This window comes from Echiichthys vipera (genome assembly GCF_963691815.1).
Source record: "Echiichthys vipera genome assembly, chromosome: 8".
NCBI classification, from domain to species: domain Eukaryota; kingdom Metazoa; phylum Chordata; class Actinopteri; order Perciformes; family Trachinidae; genus Echiichthys; species Echiichthys vipera.
In genome coordinates this window covers 33,300,688-33,320,468 of record NC_139833.1, presented here as the reverse complement: position 1 = coordinate 33,320,468, position 19,781 = coordinate 33,300,688, and the positions used below count along the sequence as shown (strand labels likewise).

The 19,781-nt window shown below is 41.0% G+C and overlaps 1 protein-coding gene across 1 annotated transcript in view; it reads right to left on the bottom strand.

The window, feature by feature from the left end:
* The window catches only part of LOC310950731 (dolichyl-diphosphooligosaccharide--protein glycosyltransferase subunit STT3B-like), an 81,173-nt gene that overhangs the window by 49,188 nt on the left and 12,204 nt on the right, over positions 1-19,781 (bottom strand). Inside the window, exons 3-5 of the mRNA XM_083918690.1 lie at positions 13,082-13,369; positions 11,052-11,117; positions 8,167-8,266 (exon numbers count right to left, since the gene is read on the bottom strand). Of these exons, the coding sequence (XP_083774816.1) occupies positions 8,167-8,266; positions 11,052-11,117; positions 13,082-13,369 (454 nt within the window). The remainder of the gene's footprint in view (positions 1-8,166; positions 8,267-11,051; positions 11,118-13,081; positions 13,370-19,781) is intronic.

The window sequence follows — 19,781 nt, the reverse complement described above, 5'->3', positions numbered from 1 at the left end:
TCCCCGTCTTTCTTCAGTAGCAATGAAATAGATGCCTCATACAAGGGCACTGGCAGTCTGCCTTCAGTAAAGGAGTCACTGAACATTCTCACAAGGATGGGAGCTAATAGCATCGAGTACGCCTTAGATGGAGTAAGTTCCATCGAGTTTTAGCAGTTCTTCCGCAATTTCCACCAGCCTAGCTCATTCAGTCCTTTTCATTTGAGAAATATAGGATATCACTTGTCCTCGAACAGTAGCTTTAAGCGCTTCCCACAAAGTGCCACTGCTGACATCAGGGGTGACAATAAACTATGTAAGAGCAGATTTGAATCGAAACAAAATCTTTAACCTTACTTTTCGACAGTAAGTGTGAACTGAACTTCCTTGGTGAATGTGGAATTGTATCTTGTGGAAAACTAATGTCAACTGTGGTAGGAGCGTGATCAGAAGTGACTATTGGGTGATATTCACATGCATTCACACAGTCGAGGAGGTTGTTATCCATTAAGAAGAAATCAATTTCGAGAGAATGTGTGGTGTACAAAGGAAGAAAGCTTTCCCATGGGGCTGTAGGTGCAACCAGCATTCCACAGATGATTGCTCATTTCTGGATGAATTTGAACTTTCAGTTTGATTATGAGGATTGAATTTGAAGGCCTCAGCCTGATCAAAACAAAGGGCTGCCTTTGTCCCTGAGGGCATGGTCACAGACAAAGGCCTGTCGTGCAACTCTCCCCCAACAGGTCACACCCAGGTGTGAACTCTCCAAGGGACCCCAAAACTGTCAGTCCATTGGCTGACCTGACCTCTGGTGATGACATCATCATCAGTGTTTATAAAACTGTAGGACACTTTCTGCTCACTCTTTTCTCTTGGACTTTCTCTTGGATCTCTTCCTCTGACTCTTACTTCGAATCTCCACACTCAACTCGACCCTCTCCTGCTGTTCCTAGGCCCTGAACATGGCCCGTATGGAGTAGGTTCACCAGCCAGGTTAACCAACCGGTTACCAACTCAACTGAGCAGAACAAAGAGCAATCTTTTGTCTAAGAGCAACAACCAAGAAATCTCCCATCTCATGGACTGGTAACTAATCACCAACTGGGCATTACTACATGTTATAAGACTGTATGAACGGCTAAGCATAGAACTGTGACTTTGGTATAACCTGAATAAGAACTCCTGAGATCTTCAGCCTGCTGGCTTTTCGTGTAACTTATTGTTCACACCTTTTCTGCATGGGTCCAAGCCCACGCCCTTCCTGCCTCTCTCTTTGTCTTACACACACACGCACACTTGCTGTTAGCTTTAGTTAGTTTATTGTTTGTTTGTTGCATTTATTAATTTGTTAATAAATGTTTGTGTTTACCATATGTATGTTTATTTAATATTACACAAAGATGAATGAGCCAGCCTCTACTAAGAAAAGAACTTTTAAATCCTTCAACTGATTAAACTATTACATTTATCGGCGTTCAACCCTTAATTAGTAGTTTAATATATTTAATGAGACTTTTATATTAGTCTATGACGGTGGTGCCCCGAGAAACTCTGGTTTAACTAGAGTAATTTTTAATATTATCTTTGAAAATTATTGGTGATAGCTAATATTTACTTGATTAACAATAAGTTAATCAAGTTTATTGATAATACTCAATCTCCTAATCTGAAAGTGAGTCAAGGCCCTACATTTAATTGGTTCACTGTGTGAAGTTTTTAATAAATTAAAGTTATTAATTTTTAGTAATTTTTCTTTATTCATTTTCTTTTTCAAATGTTTCATTTGATAGTCACACTTTTGATCAAATTAATCCTTAAGTACCTACAGGGGTTTTTAAACCTCCAGGGATCAGAAATTCCCAACTGTGATGCATATGGTTTTACTGTGTGTGCTGATTTGGACAGCGTAACCTGTGTATGAGAAGATCTGTCAAGAGTCATATCCTGCACCAGGTTGAAGTCGCCTATGATAATGCGATGACTGTCAGCATTTGGGATTTTGGGTAATAGCCTTGTAAAAAACTGTTCATCACCCCAGGTGGGCGCATAAACCGAAACTAAGACCACTGGTGCGTTCTGGAGTGTGCCCGAAACTATGACATAGTGGCCGTCAGTATCTAGGATTACATTTGTTGGCTCAAACAGGACCCTTTTATGAATGATGATAGCTGCCCCTTCTAATTCGAAAACTGTTAATTTCGAGTGGAATAAGTGGCTCATCCACGCCCTCTTAATACGTGGGGTGCCAGCTGATTTGAGATGTGTTTCCTGCAGGAACATCACACCCCCGTGAAGTTGCTGCAGGCCTCGGTTTCTCAGCCAGTGTGCGGTGAGCCCTGTCTCACTCCGGCGGGGATTCCAGGAAGCCTTCTCCGAAAACCTCCATGAGCAGCTCTGCGAAGAAGGCTGTGGGCCACAGACCTTCAAAAGATATTGGTAATCCAATCACTCTGTCATTGCGCCGGCTCCGGGACTCCAGGTCGCTGACTTTAGCCAGCAGAGAGGGCAGAGAGGGCTTTGATCTTGGCGGAGAGGGCTTCATTGTGATGCTCCAAGAGGTTAGTAATGGACGCCATTCTAATCTCGCCTAGCCTTCGCCCCCTGGTCTCTTACAGTCTGTCTGGTCGAATGTGTCAGCATAGGTGGTGTATCCGTTAAACGAGAAGAATATTACTATTGTTGTGACTTTCGGGTTCCTGAAACGTAAAAATGATCAAAAGTCGCGGGAGTAAGGCTTGACCCGTGTCTACTCCATCTCAGCCACACTGGAAGTCCCAGCAAGTTCATTTTTTAACCTTTTTTTATCAGATGTCTACATATTTAGTGGTCTTACACTACCTCAGGTAATTTAACAATACTGTTGTCATTGTTGCTGGTTGGTGTTGTTTTTTATGTTCATTTTGTTCTTATCAAAAATGGTATCGAGTACCTTACTGGGTACTGAGTTTGAGTTTCTTGAAATCTTAGTATCTTGAAAACCCTACAATGAACAAACAGTTAATTCTGTTGAACAAGCTGCAGTCTTATTACACGTTGAGAAATGTAGACAGAGAAATGGCAAATCAGACTGGAAACACTTGAACTAGCTAGACGTCTTGACTCTGACCACTGGATTCACTGTGTTTGCAGCAGCAGTCATGGTTGGTCGGTCCGCAATGCTTCATTAAAACAAGAATTATGATTGAGAGGTTATCACTGCCATCTAAACATCACAGCATAAGACCAAGCAGAAACAAGAAGTGCAATATTTCTGGTTGTGTATTCAACAGGTGAAATTTTCCAAATGCACTAAATCACTGATGAGTCAGAGCAGAACATTCAATGGAATTCTTAGTTCATGTTGAGAGAAGGGATAGATGACACGGTGGTCACTCTGTGATGAGGACTCCAATCCTCGTTCTTTGCTTTTCATCTGGAGGCTGAAACCTCACCAGATTAAACCAAAAAGAATATGGCGAGGGGAAAAAAATCTGTGCCAATTTGGGTCTGGGCATAGAATCAAACCTCAACTATCTCCACTGCTGTCTTCACAAGTAGTCATGATTACACCAAGAGATTGTGAAAATAGCCTGATGTACTGTTGGAACACCAAATCCTGTCAAATGGTTTTGTATCCTGATGACCTAATCATCTTAAGAAGATTGTATCAGGAATGAAAACAGGTCAGGGGTGAAAGAGGTCGGGGGGGGGGGGGGGGGGGCATGCTCCCCCGACAAGCATCAATTTGATGCATTTTGAGAGGAAAAGTATGAATATATACAGTATATCAAAGCAGGGCTATTCAATTAATTTGGAATTGAGGCCCGTTGACGAAAATAATCCAAAATGAGGGGCCGGAAAATATAAGCGTGTTACATTAATGGATATTGTAAAACACTACAGCGACATGGGAGTGCATATATTGCCTTTATTTTATCAATATAAATAGTAGCAATAGGCCTCAGAGTGAAACAGCATAACAGCTGATCGAAACAAGTAGTGATAGGCGGCTCAAAGCAACAAGCTTGTCAAAAAACAATCATTGTTAAATGAACAAACCTGTTAACCAGAGGTTTTCACTCAATTATTGGACTAAAGTAAAGTTTGAGGCTCCTGTCCTTTACTTGAGTGTTTAATTTACATGCTACTTTAAACTTCTACTCCACTTAAAATCAGTGGAATTATTCTACTTTTTACTTCACTGCATTTATCTGATTACTTCAGTTACTAATTACTTTACCAGGATTGCAAGTACATATGAAACATTTGTTAATTCATCAAAAACTGGACTGACAAAAATTAACGTTAATGTAAATGCAGAGTATTTTTTACAGTTCAGTGGGAAAGTGGTGTTGAAGTTAGCATGATTTTTATTAAAATGCCTTATCAACTTATACTCTTTACACACCGATATGGCTGCAGAGTAAACACAGGCTTCACAGTGACAGTTTCCGGTTTTCTGTGTCAACCTTTCTTTTTTTCAGAGTAGAAAGAGATTTAACCAGACAGAAACCATTGAGAACAAAAACAGAGAGGAGCTTAGCGAGCTGTTGCCAAGAGGATTCAGAAACCCACTAAGAAGAGCGTAGCGGGAGCTTTGTGGCCACGCACTGACAGGGCGCGCATAGAGCACATCCACCAGCATGCTAAGATCAGACGACAGCAGTCAACTTCGGCCACCAGGGCCATGAATCACTGTTTCACATAGGCTTCATTTATACAGTCTATGCTTCTACTCAAAGGGCCAGAAAATATTCCATCGTTCGTTCGCAGTTCACTGATAATCTCCTCCATGTCCCGTTCAAACCACCCCACCCCCACAAAAATATTTTCTCATTGGATCTACACGATTCATGTAGGTCACCTATTTTTGTTTCAAAACGGCGAATTTCGTCGAAAGGTGAGTGATTTTCATGCTTGTTGTATGGAACCGGGGGGGGGGAATATTTTGTTCAAATCTTCTGCTCTCCACTCCTGCAGTCTTTTAGAGATGATTCTTGAAGCCCACAGACCAGAATGTTATTTATGTTTACAAGCAGCAGTTGATGATGACAATATTATTAGAAATACCAGAGTGAGCAAAATAGAAAAAGTTTGCTGCCTGTGTCACAAAGTGCTCTGTGAAAAATGGCTGTTACATTAATGCCAGGAAATCGTTCCCCACCAGTCCTAATGTACAGTTTCCAATTTACATATACCAAGCAATCTTATGTGATCAAATTAGACCTGCAATAAATCTTACCTTTGTGAAATGTTGACAATGTGTCAGATTTGGATTTGACTCTGTAATCACTACTGGTGGTGTATTGCATCACAGTGACAGCTGTTTCAACTAAAGACAGGATGTAATGCAGAAAGTTGCATGAGACAAGACCCTCAGCTCATGAGACGGGACTATGGATGGGCACGAGAAGTTAATTCCATGATCGGGGGAATGCATCCATTCCTTGAGGGCCGATCGATGACTTGTTTTTCAAAATCAATTTTTAGAACGCAACGCATCTTCCTGCAGGGATAATGATGCACAGCAATACAGCCTATGAAAACGATCCGTTTCCAAGCCCCCGTTCTTACAAAGTTTTCTGTCTACACGGCCTCGGCTCAAGAAATATCTGCGTCCACACCACTAAAACCGACCCAAAACACACATGGCAGGCCTGGATGTGGCGCTGTAACTCTGCCCACAGAAATACACTAGCAATGGAGAAGAAGAGACACTTTTGTCGTTGTGTGTGCAACCATCCATGCTTTTGATTTTGTGTCAACAACACCTGCCCAACTCTAAATCTGATTGGCTTACCATGAAATGTTACTCTACCTCAGCCAGTCATCATCATTTATGCGGTTGTCTCCTCCCCCCTCACCAAGGAAGAACAGTCTTTGACGCTTGGCTTAGAGATCTAGTTGCTCTGATGAAAACAGCTTCAATGAGCTAATAAAATTAATAAAAAAATTATAGTAATGGTAACAGTGTTATAATGATGGGAAAAGTGATCAATTGGATTACTCTTTATTGGAAAAGTCACGGCGTCATTTTTTAACACCGTTATTCCCATTACTGACAATAAGGGGCTAAGTTTGGTTAATTTTGGCAAGTGGAAAACTTGGTTAGCCCTTTTAAAAGGAGTCCTTTGACCTCCAGATATCTGAAAGAAAATAGGTTCTATGCGTATCCACAAGTCTCCCCTTTACAGACATACCCACTTTATGACAATCCAGACAGTACAAATGTGTTATTTTTATATTCAAAAATGGTGTATTTGAATATTTCTGCATACTGGGGTCCATCAAAAGTGTTGAATGTCATAAACTGGGTCTAACTGTAAAGTTGAGACTCCTGTGGCTTTAATGAGCTCAACTGTCTTCATGTGTGATGGTGTTAGTCTTCATAGTAGTGAAAGCATTTTTGTCTAAACTGAGTTGTTGTGACCTCTAGGATCATCACAGCCTCATGAAATTTTAGAACCACAAACATGGAGCATTCAGAGGATGGATGTCTGTCCTATGGAAACTGACAGCAAGAAGGTTTCAGAGCAGTTTACACGACATTAGTGCTCACCTTCAAATTCTTTCAGAAATCTCCAAATGACAGCATGAATTTTCTACGGTGTTCCTCAAGGACTGGGTGTCTTAATGTGGGATTTTTTGAGAGATTTTTCACCATTTACACTTGTACTGCAGTAAATTTGAGATCCCTTGTTTCTAGCAGCCTCTGTGGCAGTAAGATGTAACTGCAGGTGAGCCTGTTCTTTCAGAGCCTCCATCTTGTCACGTTGACAGTTGCTATGGGTTGACTTTTATTTTTTGGCTCTTTTGTGAACTTTATTGAAACACACACACACGCACACACGCACGCACACGATGAATAGATGCTGGTTTGAAGGCATAGGGCAGTAACACTAAATAAAGATTTGATTTAGATTTTTCTTTTGTTCGCTCACTTTGCATTTTTTAAATTAATCAAAATAAACAATATATATGTATATATATATATATGTATGTATATACAGTATATATATACAGTTTTTCAAGCCTTTTATTATTTAGGACGGACAGGAAATGGGGTGAGAGAAAGAGGGTGCAGTAAAGGACCGCAGGTTGGAGTCAAACCCGCGACTGCTGCCTCGAGGACCTTCAGCCTCTATACATGGGGCAACTGCTATGACCACTGTTCCACCAGCCGCCCCATTACTGACATTTTTGAAAGCCTTCTTAGTTCCCAGCATTTTTTTCACACCTGCCTAAAACTTTTGCACAGTAATGTAATGTATAGAATAGTGATACACATACAGTTGTTTCAACCAGGCGAGGTCTGAATAAGCATTACACTAATAATCTGTATCACAGGTGGGCCATCACAGGTGGGCCATCAAAGGACACACGCACGCACGCACGCACGCACGCACGCACGCACGCACGTTCCCGATTTCTGATTACAAGTAAACACAAGTGGATTACTCAGCAAAAACGCAACAAGTGCTTTCATTAGTGGGTCACCATTCTTTTCAACTCACTCTGTGATAGATAGAGATTAACAGACAATTAACTCGATGAAAATCTAGTCTAGAGTACAATTTAATCAATTCCTCGAGTGGTAAAACATGGGTAAATTTGGCACCAAATCTGTGTAACAAGTGATATCAACCCAACCACAGGCGCTCCTCTGGCTTCGAGGCCCAGCTTCCAGATGATTTATATCACCTCAGACCTGCTCTCTACCTCTGTTTGAATACGTAAAATCCACAGGTAACCCTGTCTCCTCTCCCATTTCTTCTCAGCAGTCCTCAGAATGGGCTCTTTGATTCCACATTTATGTCATAATTTCCACAGGATGTTTCCTCATCTGGTACAGTCCATATGGGTTATGGATTTGAATCTGAAACAATTGTAGGTTTTGCGGGATCAGAAGGGAGATGTGAGCCTTCAGTCAGGACTTGTTTCAAGATCAGTGAGGCGAGTTCGGATTGTGCGAGGTAAGGTCTTTAAAGGGAAGACTGCTTTCATCTTTTTTCCTGCCTGCATGTCTCCTTTCCATCTCTTTTGATCACATATTCCTTGACTTTTCCTCTGGGAGGTTTTTATAAACCTGATCTTTGGCTCATCACAGATAGAGCATCAGCTGCTAGTGGATGTTATTATTATTATTATTATTGTTAATCATCTCCAAGCGTTGATACATAATGTGTGTGTGTTGCTGCATCTCACCTATGTAGACTCTCCTACTGAAGCGCTGCATGAGAAGCAGGACAAATACATGAAGAGGAATAAGGTTGATGATGAACACGTAACCACCCCAAGCTGACACCTGTGAGACAAACAAAATAAGAGCAGTTTATTCATTTAGAGCTTTAGCAACAGTAGTGATTAATGAAGGGGTGTGTGACTATTTGGAATATGGATGCACACATGCTCATGCACATCGATCTTTGAATGCGCAGTTAAATACACAGTTATATTACTGCTTCTTGTCCTCACAATGGGATTGTAAACCCTGCAGAATCTGTGCAGTGCTTCAAACTGCAGTAATAACAACAGATCATTAGTATTGTGACCAGTCCACGGGTCCCTGTAGGCTGGGAACTGAAGGGTGGATGAGTTTTGTCTCTTATTCACAACACACACACTTCCACAATGAGACGGCTAACAACAAGAGGAAGGGTGTCCAGCTCCTCAGCCCAGCTGAGAGCGGTGAAATTGTTATGAGCTGCAGCAGTCAGACTACACATGTTCATTACAACAGAAACACACACGCACCTCTGTTCAAGCTTTGCGCTTATCGTCTAAGAGTCTACTCACACTTAGCGTGATTGCCATTGTATATCGTAAACAACCAGAATCTTAAAAAATATGGGTTTTTGGTCATACCGCCCAGTGAAAGGTGAGTAAGAGGTTTCCCAAAACATCTGTTTTTGTGTAATGGAAATAGCTTTTGTGATGTGAGGCAAACACAGATGGATAGACATGCACAAAATGCTCCAAGTTAACCATCTTGAGTGGCATGGTGTTCATTGTTGGGTACTTCTGTGTTTCACTGTCAGTGTGTGATGTAAACATTGCTCTCCCTCCAGTTTATGACTCATATTTGAACGATAGCATTAGGCTTGAGTTTACCTGTTTGGTATTCGGGTCAAACTGAGTCGTTTCATTAGCTTATTTTATGTTTAAAGCTTATTTTAGATACATTTTTACAAACAAAACAAAAAAAATAGAGCATTCATGCTACTATTTTCCACACATTTACATCCTTCATATGGTCTTGGGGTCAGTTTGACCCAGATACACAGAGACACACAGAAACATGCCCACACACATGCACAAACACACACAGATAATCCTCAGAGCAATTTCAGTCAAAAGCAAATGGACTTGGTTATTTGTCTAGGAAGACGTTGCACCGATGATGTCACTGGAACCCTTTGTGCGCCAAGTGCCAACGACCGTCGTTAGAGTGGCAGTTGTTGGTGGGAAGTAGGTTTTGACTTCGTTAGTGCTCTATTGAGTCTTAAAGACAGTCAACAGTTTGATTGTTGAATCTCCTGGGAAGGGATGAAAGGGCTGCATTGTACATTGGAGAAGAGTTGGTGGTTTCTCTACTTTTACATAGATGACTTCTTTTACTCCTCTTTTAAACCATCTGTCCTCTCTGTCCAGGATTTGGATATTGTTGTCATCAAAGGAGTGGGCTTTCTCCTTGAGATGTAAGTGGACAGCCGAGTCCAGGCCTGAGGATTTAGCTCTCCTGTGTTGGGCCATGCCTTTATGCAGTGGTTGTTTTGTTTCTCCAATGTAGTGATCTTTGCATTCCTCATTGCTTTGGACAGCATAAACCAGATTGCTTTTGTGGGTGTGTGGTGTTCTGTCCTTGGGATGTACTAGTCTCTGTCTGAGTGTGTTACGGGTTTGAAATACACAAGGATGCAGTGTTTGTTGAAGATCCTCCTGAGTTTCTCTGATACCCCAGCCACATACGGAATGACTATGTTGTTTCTCTTGTTTTCTTTTTCTTTCTCAACCACTTTGGTTTTCTTTCTGGAAGCAGCTGCTGTTTTCACAAAGTTCCAGCTGGGGTAACCACAAGTTGTGAGGGCGCCTCTCAGGTGCTTGCGTTCTTCCCCTTGGGTCTGTGAGCTGGTGGGTACGTTATCAGCTTTATGTTGTAGTGTTCTGATAACTCCAAGCTTGTGTTTCAGGGGGTGGTGGGAGTCAAACAGTAGATATTGATCTGTGTGAGTGGGTTTTCTGTAAACCCCAATGTGGAGGCTCCTGTCATTCTCCATATGGATGTCACAGTCTAAGAAAGGCAAACTGTTGTCCTTGCCTTCTTCTTTGGTGAACTTGATGTTTCTGACCACTTATCTCCAATTTACTATGCGGCCCTTTCATCCCTTCCCAGGAGATTCAACAATCTAACCTCAAAGAACAACTGTTCACAAATGGCCTCCTGTGACTCCAACGACTGTCGTTAAGACTCAATAGAGCAATAACGAAGTCCAAACCTATTTCCCACCAACGACTTTCACTCCAACGGCGGTCGTTGGCACTTGGAGCACAAAGGGTTCCAGTGACATCATCGGCCTTGTGAGAGGTTAAATACCTGGATATCCACACCAGAAAGTTGGATCAGTCCCAGCCTGGTCAGATGCGTACATGAACTGATGAAGCCTCTTGGACTAGAGGTGAAACGTCTTACTAGACAAATAACCAAGTCCAGATGCTTTTGACAAATGAGAACATTCACAGGCTGACACACAGATAATGTTACATTATTATGATCTAAGCACAGAGAAGCTTTTTTCTCTCACTGTCCCCCACTATTTACCCTCTGCCATGTATCCACCCCAGAAAATGAATCACATTTCCATGGATGACTGTGTTCTAGTAGAGACTGCTTGCAGTAATTAAACATATATACAGTATGTTATCTCTATTGCATGAAACTGAGATAAAGACAATATATGTTAATGGTTTATGAAGTAAAATTTTATTTCAGGCTTGTTTTAAAACCCCAAATATGTCCTGGGTCAGGGGTTAAAGTGTCAGATTTGAATGAATATACGATAGAAAACAAATGTTTATGCATGTGTTCTCACCATGTAGAAATAGGAGAGGCAGCATCCGATGGACCAGAAGATAGAGCCGGTCTTTACAGACTTCACCTGTAGGTTTACCAAGGAAAGAATTAACAAACACTCTCTCCCACACACACATATGCATTGAAATAATGTATCTGAATATTTATGCATCTGATTAGCTTGTACTGAGATATGTGCAGGTGAGCCTGTTCATTCAGAGCCTCCATCTTGTCACATTCACAGTCACTGTGTGTGTTGATGTATTTTTTTTTGTTGTAAACTTTATTGAAACACATTCACCTCTCTACATCCAGTCCGTCCCCTATGTACACACACACACACACAAAAACACACACACTCACACTCTCACACTCTCACACTCTCACACACTCACACACTCACACACTCACACACTCACACACTCTCACACACACACACACACACACACACACACACACACACACACACACACACACACACACACACACACACACACACACACACACACACACACACACACACACACACACACACACACACCCTTACTACAAGCATGACTCAGTGAACGCTGGGCCGACAGACCAACCGCTGTTAGCAGACTCACTAACATGGCGGCTTATTTCCATCTAGAGAGGGAATGTCGCAGATTGGAATACTCAGAAAAAAAGCAAGTAAAAGTGCTTTCATTAGTGGGTCATATGATGAATCACCATTGTTTCAACTTAGATAGAAACTTAACAGACAAATAGAGGAAAGTATAAATATAACTTTAGCTCTTCAAATTTTGAACAACTCTTTTTCACCTTTGTTTTTCAATGTTCACAAATTCAGAATCAAAAATTTAATGTTAAAAAATTCAATATACCAAACTCAGATACAAAATACAATGTATAAAATTAAAACAATATATTTTTAACTTGCTCAAATTCAACATACACAGGCTTACAGCAGCAAAAAAAAGGGTACTACAGGCAGGATGAGGCCACCCCCCTCCCTCCCTTTTTTAGCTTAGGGGTTCTCATGTACCTGGAAATTGTGAGCTTAGAGCTACTGACAGGCCGTGTACATGAAGCAAAGGAGTCACCAACAGAGCGGTGGAGTTCAGTCTGAGTGAACCTTAAAGCCTACTGCAATGAACATTATGTTAAGAGAAGTGGCCTTAAAACTGGGATAGTGGATTCTTTCTTTAAATGAAGTATCGTAGTTGTTCACTAAGAATAACATTAGCAGTGAGCTGAATAAATCTGTAGACGCAGATAGAAAAGGTTACATCTGAGGTGAAAGGAAAGAAGTCTTCCTTAAAAAATGCATATGTCATGTCTATGATCTATTGGAACCTATCTTTTGTGACTGATGTCAGTGAAACTATCCTGAATAAAGTAAAATATATTTGACTATTATATTAGGAAACATCTCAAATCAACACTCTGCTATTTCTCCCAAGAGTTCCTCCACTCTCTGCAGTAAAATTAAATTATGTTAAATCTGAAGGCATTTTTTTTAGCTACTAGGGGGCTGCGAAACAGAAAATAACATCCATAACATTATCAACTTCAAAATCATGGGAGCAAACAATGGCCTATTTCACATCTATTGTGTTTCAGCTCCTCTGACAAGTCAAATATTCACTCTGGTTTGGTCTCCATCAAATCGTGAGGAAAATATCTGGCTCTACAGCTGCTAGATAATACACTGTATTCACCAGCTAATTGTTTAGTCCATTTGGTGCTGGGCGGTTACTGGACAGTGGATTTATGAAGGCTCTCTCAATAACAGCTGCCGGCTGTGGAGGGATGCTCCACTCTCTATGATATCACAATTACTTTCACATTACACACAGTCATCTAAGTCATTGTTAATATAAAAATATGGATTATTACAGCTTTAAGTCATTGTAGGAAAAATACATGAGTTTGGTATTACTGCTGGACTTATTTCTTTTCCCCAACTTCAAACAAAGGACAGCCATCTGAACCAGCAATGAGAAGTGTCAAGAATAAGTGCAGAATGGAGGGTCAGGACTACGTGAAGACTGTGTTTTGGCATACCCAGAGGTAGTAGGTGAACTGCAGGGCAAAGATGGCGATGCCTTCATTGTCGAAGGAGCCAGCAACAGAGCGAGAGATGTAGCCAGGGACGATAGCGATGAAGCAGGCCGCCAGCAGCCCCGCCCCCTGGTTCCACAACTCCCTTGTCAGCAGAAAGGTGGAGATAGAGGTCAGGCCACTGAACACCGGAGCCAGGAACACACACACATCCCGGATGTGGACGGTGATGTGCAGTAGGTTGAGCACATAGTGGATGAGGCCCGCCGTGACCATCAGGCCTGGGTACACCTGGGACAAATGGTGAAGCAGATGGAAAGACAAGGGTAGAATTAGGCAGACAACCCAAATCTAATGTTTCTGTATATTTGATAAAAATATTAAGTGATTTTGTTTTCATTTCCATGTTATATGCATCAAATTACAAGCTCACTGCCGCTAGCTCACAGAGGTACTGGAGAGAAGCATCATGACCTCGACCAGTGGCAGTTCTAGACAAATTTTATTAGGGGGGCCGCGAGGGGACAGTGTTTAAACAGAGGGGCACATGAAAAAAATGGCAACAAATTGTATTAAGAGATTAAAAACTTTATTGTACTTTAATTTCATATAAACATTTAATTTGTACAATAGTTTTTAACTTCACCACTCTTTATTCTTCTGTCCAAAACACTCTCAATGGATGGAGCTCATGCCCTAAATCATCAAAATCATATTACCATTTGATTTTTTACAAGAGTGGTTGCAAGTGCAAGAGACGTAGAGCCATAAAAAATGAAAAATGGAAAATACAGTATAGGGTAAAAATACAGTGTGTCAACAATGTGAACAAAACTTCAGTACAACAAAGGGTGCAACAATGTGCCATTTCCTATTTTTTGGATCAGTTTCAATGTGGAGAAACTGTGTTCCCAGAGACAGAGCTTACAGGAAGGGTTACAGCGATCTGTCACAGTCTCAGAGCACAAAGAAAACTTCCCTGTATGGCTCATAAAACAAACCATCTCAACTGTACTGCATAGCTTTTTAACTGCAGCACTCTGTAATTTTCTGTCCAAAGCTCTGCCCTTAATCATCAATTTCTGCATGATACAATAGGCCAAATGAAAAGACATTGCGCTCCTTTAAAAAGGCATCACTCTGGGGGTTGAGAGACTTTGTGTTTGTCATGACTTCACAATTGGTATTGGAGAAATGTCTGTTCAATTTGAGCATGCTGTCAATAAGAGGATATAAAAATGACGTGCAAAACATATCTTTGTCATGTTCTACCTTAGTGTGCAGTAGCCACATATAACAGTCACATATACAGTATACACAGACCTCGCCTTATAAAGCCAATTCTGCAAGCTTATTGGCTGGCACATACAAAATATACTGGAGTTTTCTAATGTATAAAAATTATAAATCCTAATCCTAAATATTTACATACCCCATTATACACATTATATACACTGATAAACACTTACACCTACATGATTACATCTAATAAATACTTACTAATCTAACACATCATTTAATACACTAAACAGTAAACTCCAAACTCGCCTTTACCGACCATGTTAACTGGCGAGAGAAAGCGTAGCTGTCCTCCTGTATGCCTGTTTGTTTAGTCTTTCATCACAATATTAAAACTGTGGCTGTCTGATCCTCCCCTGGAGTCTTGTTTGAGGAAACGTGTCAGGCGTGATTTTATTAAATGGTGCTTGTTGTGACGGAAAACAGGAAAAGAGCGAGCTGCTCTTCCGGTGAATTAGTTGCTATGAAAGCTTTGTTTCCACAGTTTATAGGTTTTTTGTGTTTGTCTCTGTGAAGCACTCCGGTGAAAAAAAACGTTTTTTTAAGTGCTTGACGAACTAAATTAACTTTTAACTTAAATGTTCATCTCTAATACAATTTCTAAATTCTATTTGACTTTGGAGTATGATTGAGTAAACATGTTACGTAGAATAGATGATCAGGCTATTCAGACTTAAACGTAAACAAATAATAATTAGAGGTCTTATCCTCACGGGATTCAAACTGATGTTCAAACTGTGACATATAATGTAAAGAAAAACAAATAACCAACTACATAGTCAGCCAATATCTTAAAACCAGGAGGCAGCCAGATTAACTTGTGACCACTGTTCATGCACTCAACCCGTTTTTGTTATTTCACTGGTTTCCAACAAAGAAAAGCTGTTTGCAACCCGTTTTAAAACTTAGATTTACTGTGGGTGACTACAAATCGCTGAGATGCTGCATCAGCTGCACAATAATAAACACATTTTTTATGATCAAAAATACATACAAACTAGGGGTGGAACGGTTCACAAAATCCACTGTTCAGTTCATATCACGGTTTTGGGGTCACAGTTTTTCGATTCCTATTTTTTTTAGATTCTAAAAATACCATGTATCAGATATATAGCCTAAAAAATGTAATCAGATATTCTTAAGGACATTTCATGCAATCATGCAAAAAGTGAAATAATAAGGCAGCTTGCTTAGGGATTACAGTAACAATCTTAAATCAAAGTGAAGTGAGATTTTGAACAGTAGGAGACACATTGCTACATTTACGCATTTATATATTTATTTGGCAAAAAGGTTATCACAATATCAAATCTTTAAAAAAATGAAGAAAATAGGTTTTCTTTCACTAAAATACGACCAAGCAGCAATCATTTCAAGTAATTTGGAATTGGGGCCGGTTGACGAAAATTATCCAAAATGAGGGGCTGGAAAAAACATGAGCAACACATTAATGGATATTGTAAAACAATGCAGCGACATAGGAGTACATATAATGTCTTTATTTTATCAATGTAAATATTAGTCATGACCTCAAAGTGCAACAAGCTTGTCAAGAAACAATCCTTAAATGAACAAACCTGTGAACCAGAGGTTTTCGCTCAGTTATTGAAGTAAAGGACAAGTTTGAGGCTCTTCTACTTTTACTTGAGTAAAATTTCCATGCTACTTCATACTCCTACTCCTACTCCTCTACAAATCAGAGGAAATATTCTACTTTTTACTGCACTGCATTTATTTATCTGATTACTTCAGATACTAGTTACTTTACCAGGCTTTAAAAGCACATATGAAACATTAGTTTATTCATCAAAAACTGGACTGACAAAAAGTAATGTAACATAAATGCAGCGTAGCATGATTTTTCTGAAAATGCCTTATCAACTTCTCCTCTTTACACTCAGATATGGCTGCAGAGTAAACACAGGCGTCACAGTGACAGAAACTAAAACTTCTCTGTCCATTCTCTGGTGACGGTTTTCTGGGACAACTTTTCTTTTTTTCGGAGTAGAAAGAGACATTGATTTGTTGATTTAACCACGGATTTGACCAGATAGAAACGGACAAACAGAGCGGAGCTCGGATGCATGAGAAAATTGGTGCAGATTGGACAATGTATGCTCAAGTTACAGCTACTTACTGTTTCTTAACTATTGAAAAAGGCCTAACTTTGACGGCACGCTATGGCCACTCGGAGCAAAAATAGAAAAAGTGCTGAGTATTGTTTGATCAGAAATGTCTTTAGATGATACTGGCTGATTTTGAAGCAGATTGTGTTAAATCCTTGGAAGGAGTTCATTAAAGTACAACACATGCAAATGTTAATAATAATTATTAAAGCTGAGAAGTGTGGGAAATAACCAGAGTTTTCCTTCTTTCTTTGTAAGTGTTTCTTAGTCTATGATCTTGGTCCTTGGTTTCTGTATGTTGATTAACTTAACAGTCAAGCTGTGAATAAGAAGTCACATGGGGGTCACAAGGATGACATTTGGTGGTCGTAAAACACTGATAACATCCACTGGGGTCATTAACATTTGGTAGTGTGTTTTTGTTACTTTGATGTCATTGTGTTTGTAAGGTGCTTTGAAAGGACTGTATATATGCTGAAGTTACTTGGAGAGAGGCAGAGATCATTTGAGACCCGGTTGAGGTAGAGTCTCTCCTGTATGCATGCAGTTTAGTAAAGACATGATTTGAGAAACCCTGAGGACTCCAGAGAATTTCTTTCACAGGAGGGCATTCCCAGCCAGGTGTTCGGCTGTCCCGCGGTAAAACGGCCAACCGGCTTTCAGTACCAGCGCCGGGTGGAGATGTGACGGTACCAGGTGGTGGGATGAAGATGGGTCCCACGGAATCGGGAACTGAGGCTGAACCGCTAAGGTTAAGTGTCAGCAACATTGTCCCAAGCTAAGGTCCCCTCGTCCAACCTCAACATGGAGGAGAGAAAAGCAGTAACAGCACTGAGCAAAGACCACAAGATCACAATCCTTCCAGCAGACAAGGGTAGATGCACAGTTGTTCTCAATACAATTGACTGATTGCCAGGCAAAGATCTCTGCATTACTCAGTGACTCTAACACTTATGAAACTGAAGTGAGACCCTACCAGTGGTTACAAAAAGAAGGTTATAGAGTGTCTATAGCAACTACAAAAAGGAGTCATTGGCAAATCACAATATTACAGGCTCTACCCCCAGGACTCAACCCCCTGCTTATATGGACTCCCAAAAATCCATAAAGAAGGGGCCCCACACAGGTCCATTGTCAGCAGCATAAACTCTGTCACTTATAACATTGCCAAGCACTTTGCCAATGTTCTGGCACCACTGGTGGGCAACACCCCACACCACATCCAAAACTCCATAGACTTTGTGAACAAAGTCCGAGACTTAAAAATGGATCCAGATGAACCATGGTATCCTACAACGTGACTTCCTTGTTCATCTGTATTCCAACCATGGAGGCTCTGGCCACAGTAAGAGAGCGGCTCACACAGGACTACTCCTTACACAACCGAACAAATCTCAAACCAGAACACATTTGCCAACTTCTATATTTGTGCCTCAACACCACATATTTCCAGTTTAATGGAACTTTTTACAGACAAAAACACAGCTGTGCCATGGGTTCACCAGTATCCCCTATTGTGGCAAATCTATACATGGAGGAGGTAGAGGACAAGGCTCTGAACTCCTTCAGAGGATTAACCCCGAGCCATTGGTTCAGATATGTGGACGACACATGGGTTAAAATCAAATCCAAAGAGGTGCAAACTTTTACCTAACATATAAACTCAGTGGACAGAAACATCAAGTTCACCAAAGAAGTCAAGGACAACAGTTTGCCTTTCTTAGACTGTGACGTCCATATGGAGATTGACAGGATCCTCCACATAAGGGTATACAGAAAACCCACTCACACAGATTAATATCTACTGTTTGACTCCCACCACCCCCTGGAACACAAGCTTGGAGTTATCTAAACACTGCAACACAGAGCTGATAACGTACTCACCAGCTCACAGGCCCAAGGCGAAGAAAGCAAGCACCTGAGAGGCACCCTCACAACTTGTGGTTACCCCAGCTGGACTTTCGTGAAAACGTCAGCAACTTCCAGAAAGACAACCAAAGTGGTTGTAAAAAAAACAAGAGAAACAACATAGTCATTCCGTATGTGGCTGGGGTATAAGAGAAACTCAGGAGGATCTTCAACAAACACTGCATCCCTGTATATTACAAACCTATAACACTCAGACAGAGACTAGTACATCCCAAGGACAGAACACCACACACCCACAAAAGCAATCTGGTTTATGCTGTCCAATGCAACAAGGAAAGCAAAGATCTCTACTCTAAAAAAACAACCACTGCATAAACACATGGCCCAACACAGGGGAGCTAACTCCTCAGGCCTGGACTCGGCTCTCCACTTACACCTCAAGGAGAAAGCCCACTCCTTTGATGACAACAATGTCCAAATCTTGGACAGAGAGGACAGATGGTTTGAAAGAGGAGTAAAAAAAGCCATCTATGCAAAAGTAGAGAAACCATCGCTAAACAGAGGAGGAGGTCTGAGACAACACTTATCTCCAATTTACAATGCTGCCCTTTCATCCCTTCCCAGGAGATTCAACTGTTAACAATGGCCTCCTGCGACTGCCGTTAAGACTCAATAGAGCACTAACGAAGTCGAAACCTACTTCCCACCAACGACTGCCACTCCAACGGCGGTCGTTGGCACTTTGAGCACAAAGGGTCCCAGTGACATCATCGCCTTGTGAGAGATTAAATACCTGGATCTCCAACCTAGATGGTTGGACCAGTCCCAGCCTGGTCATTTGCGTACGTGAACTGATGAAGCCTCTTGGATGAGAGGTGAAACATCTTCCTAGACAAATAACCAAGTCCAGCTGCTCTTGGGATAATGATGACCTGGACAAATGAGAACATTCCCAGGCTTTCAACAACTTCGTTTTGTTTGGCAATACGGCTGATTTGGCGCCACGTCCCAGTATCGTTTGATCAGACATGTGTTTACATGGTTCTGTAGTTGATTGTGTTAAATCTATAGGAGAGTTTGTAAAGTATGACACGTGCAAAAGTGGAAAAATGGCCATAAAATAAAAAATGGCCAACTTCCTGTTGAATTTATGATATCACTCCGAGAGTCTGGAAGAGTTCTATATGCCTACCAATTTCATAAATTTACGCCAATCTGGGAATAGGGGCTGTATTCTAGGAGGTGCCAGCAGGGGGCGCCATGACTGTGAGTCAATATTGTCATGTAGGTGTGTTCAGGCCTGGATTTTTGTCATGAAGTTGGCGCAGATTGAACAATATTCGCTGAAATTACAGCTATTTCCTGTTTCTTAACTTTGGCGCTAAGCCACGCCCACACGGTGCAGTTAG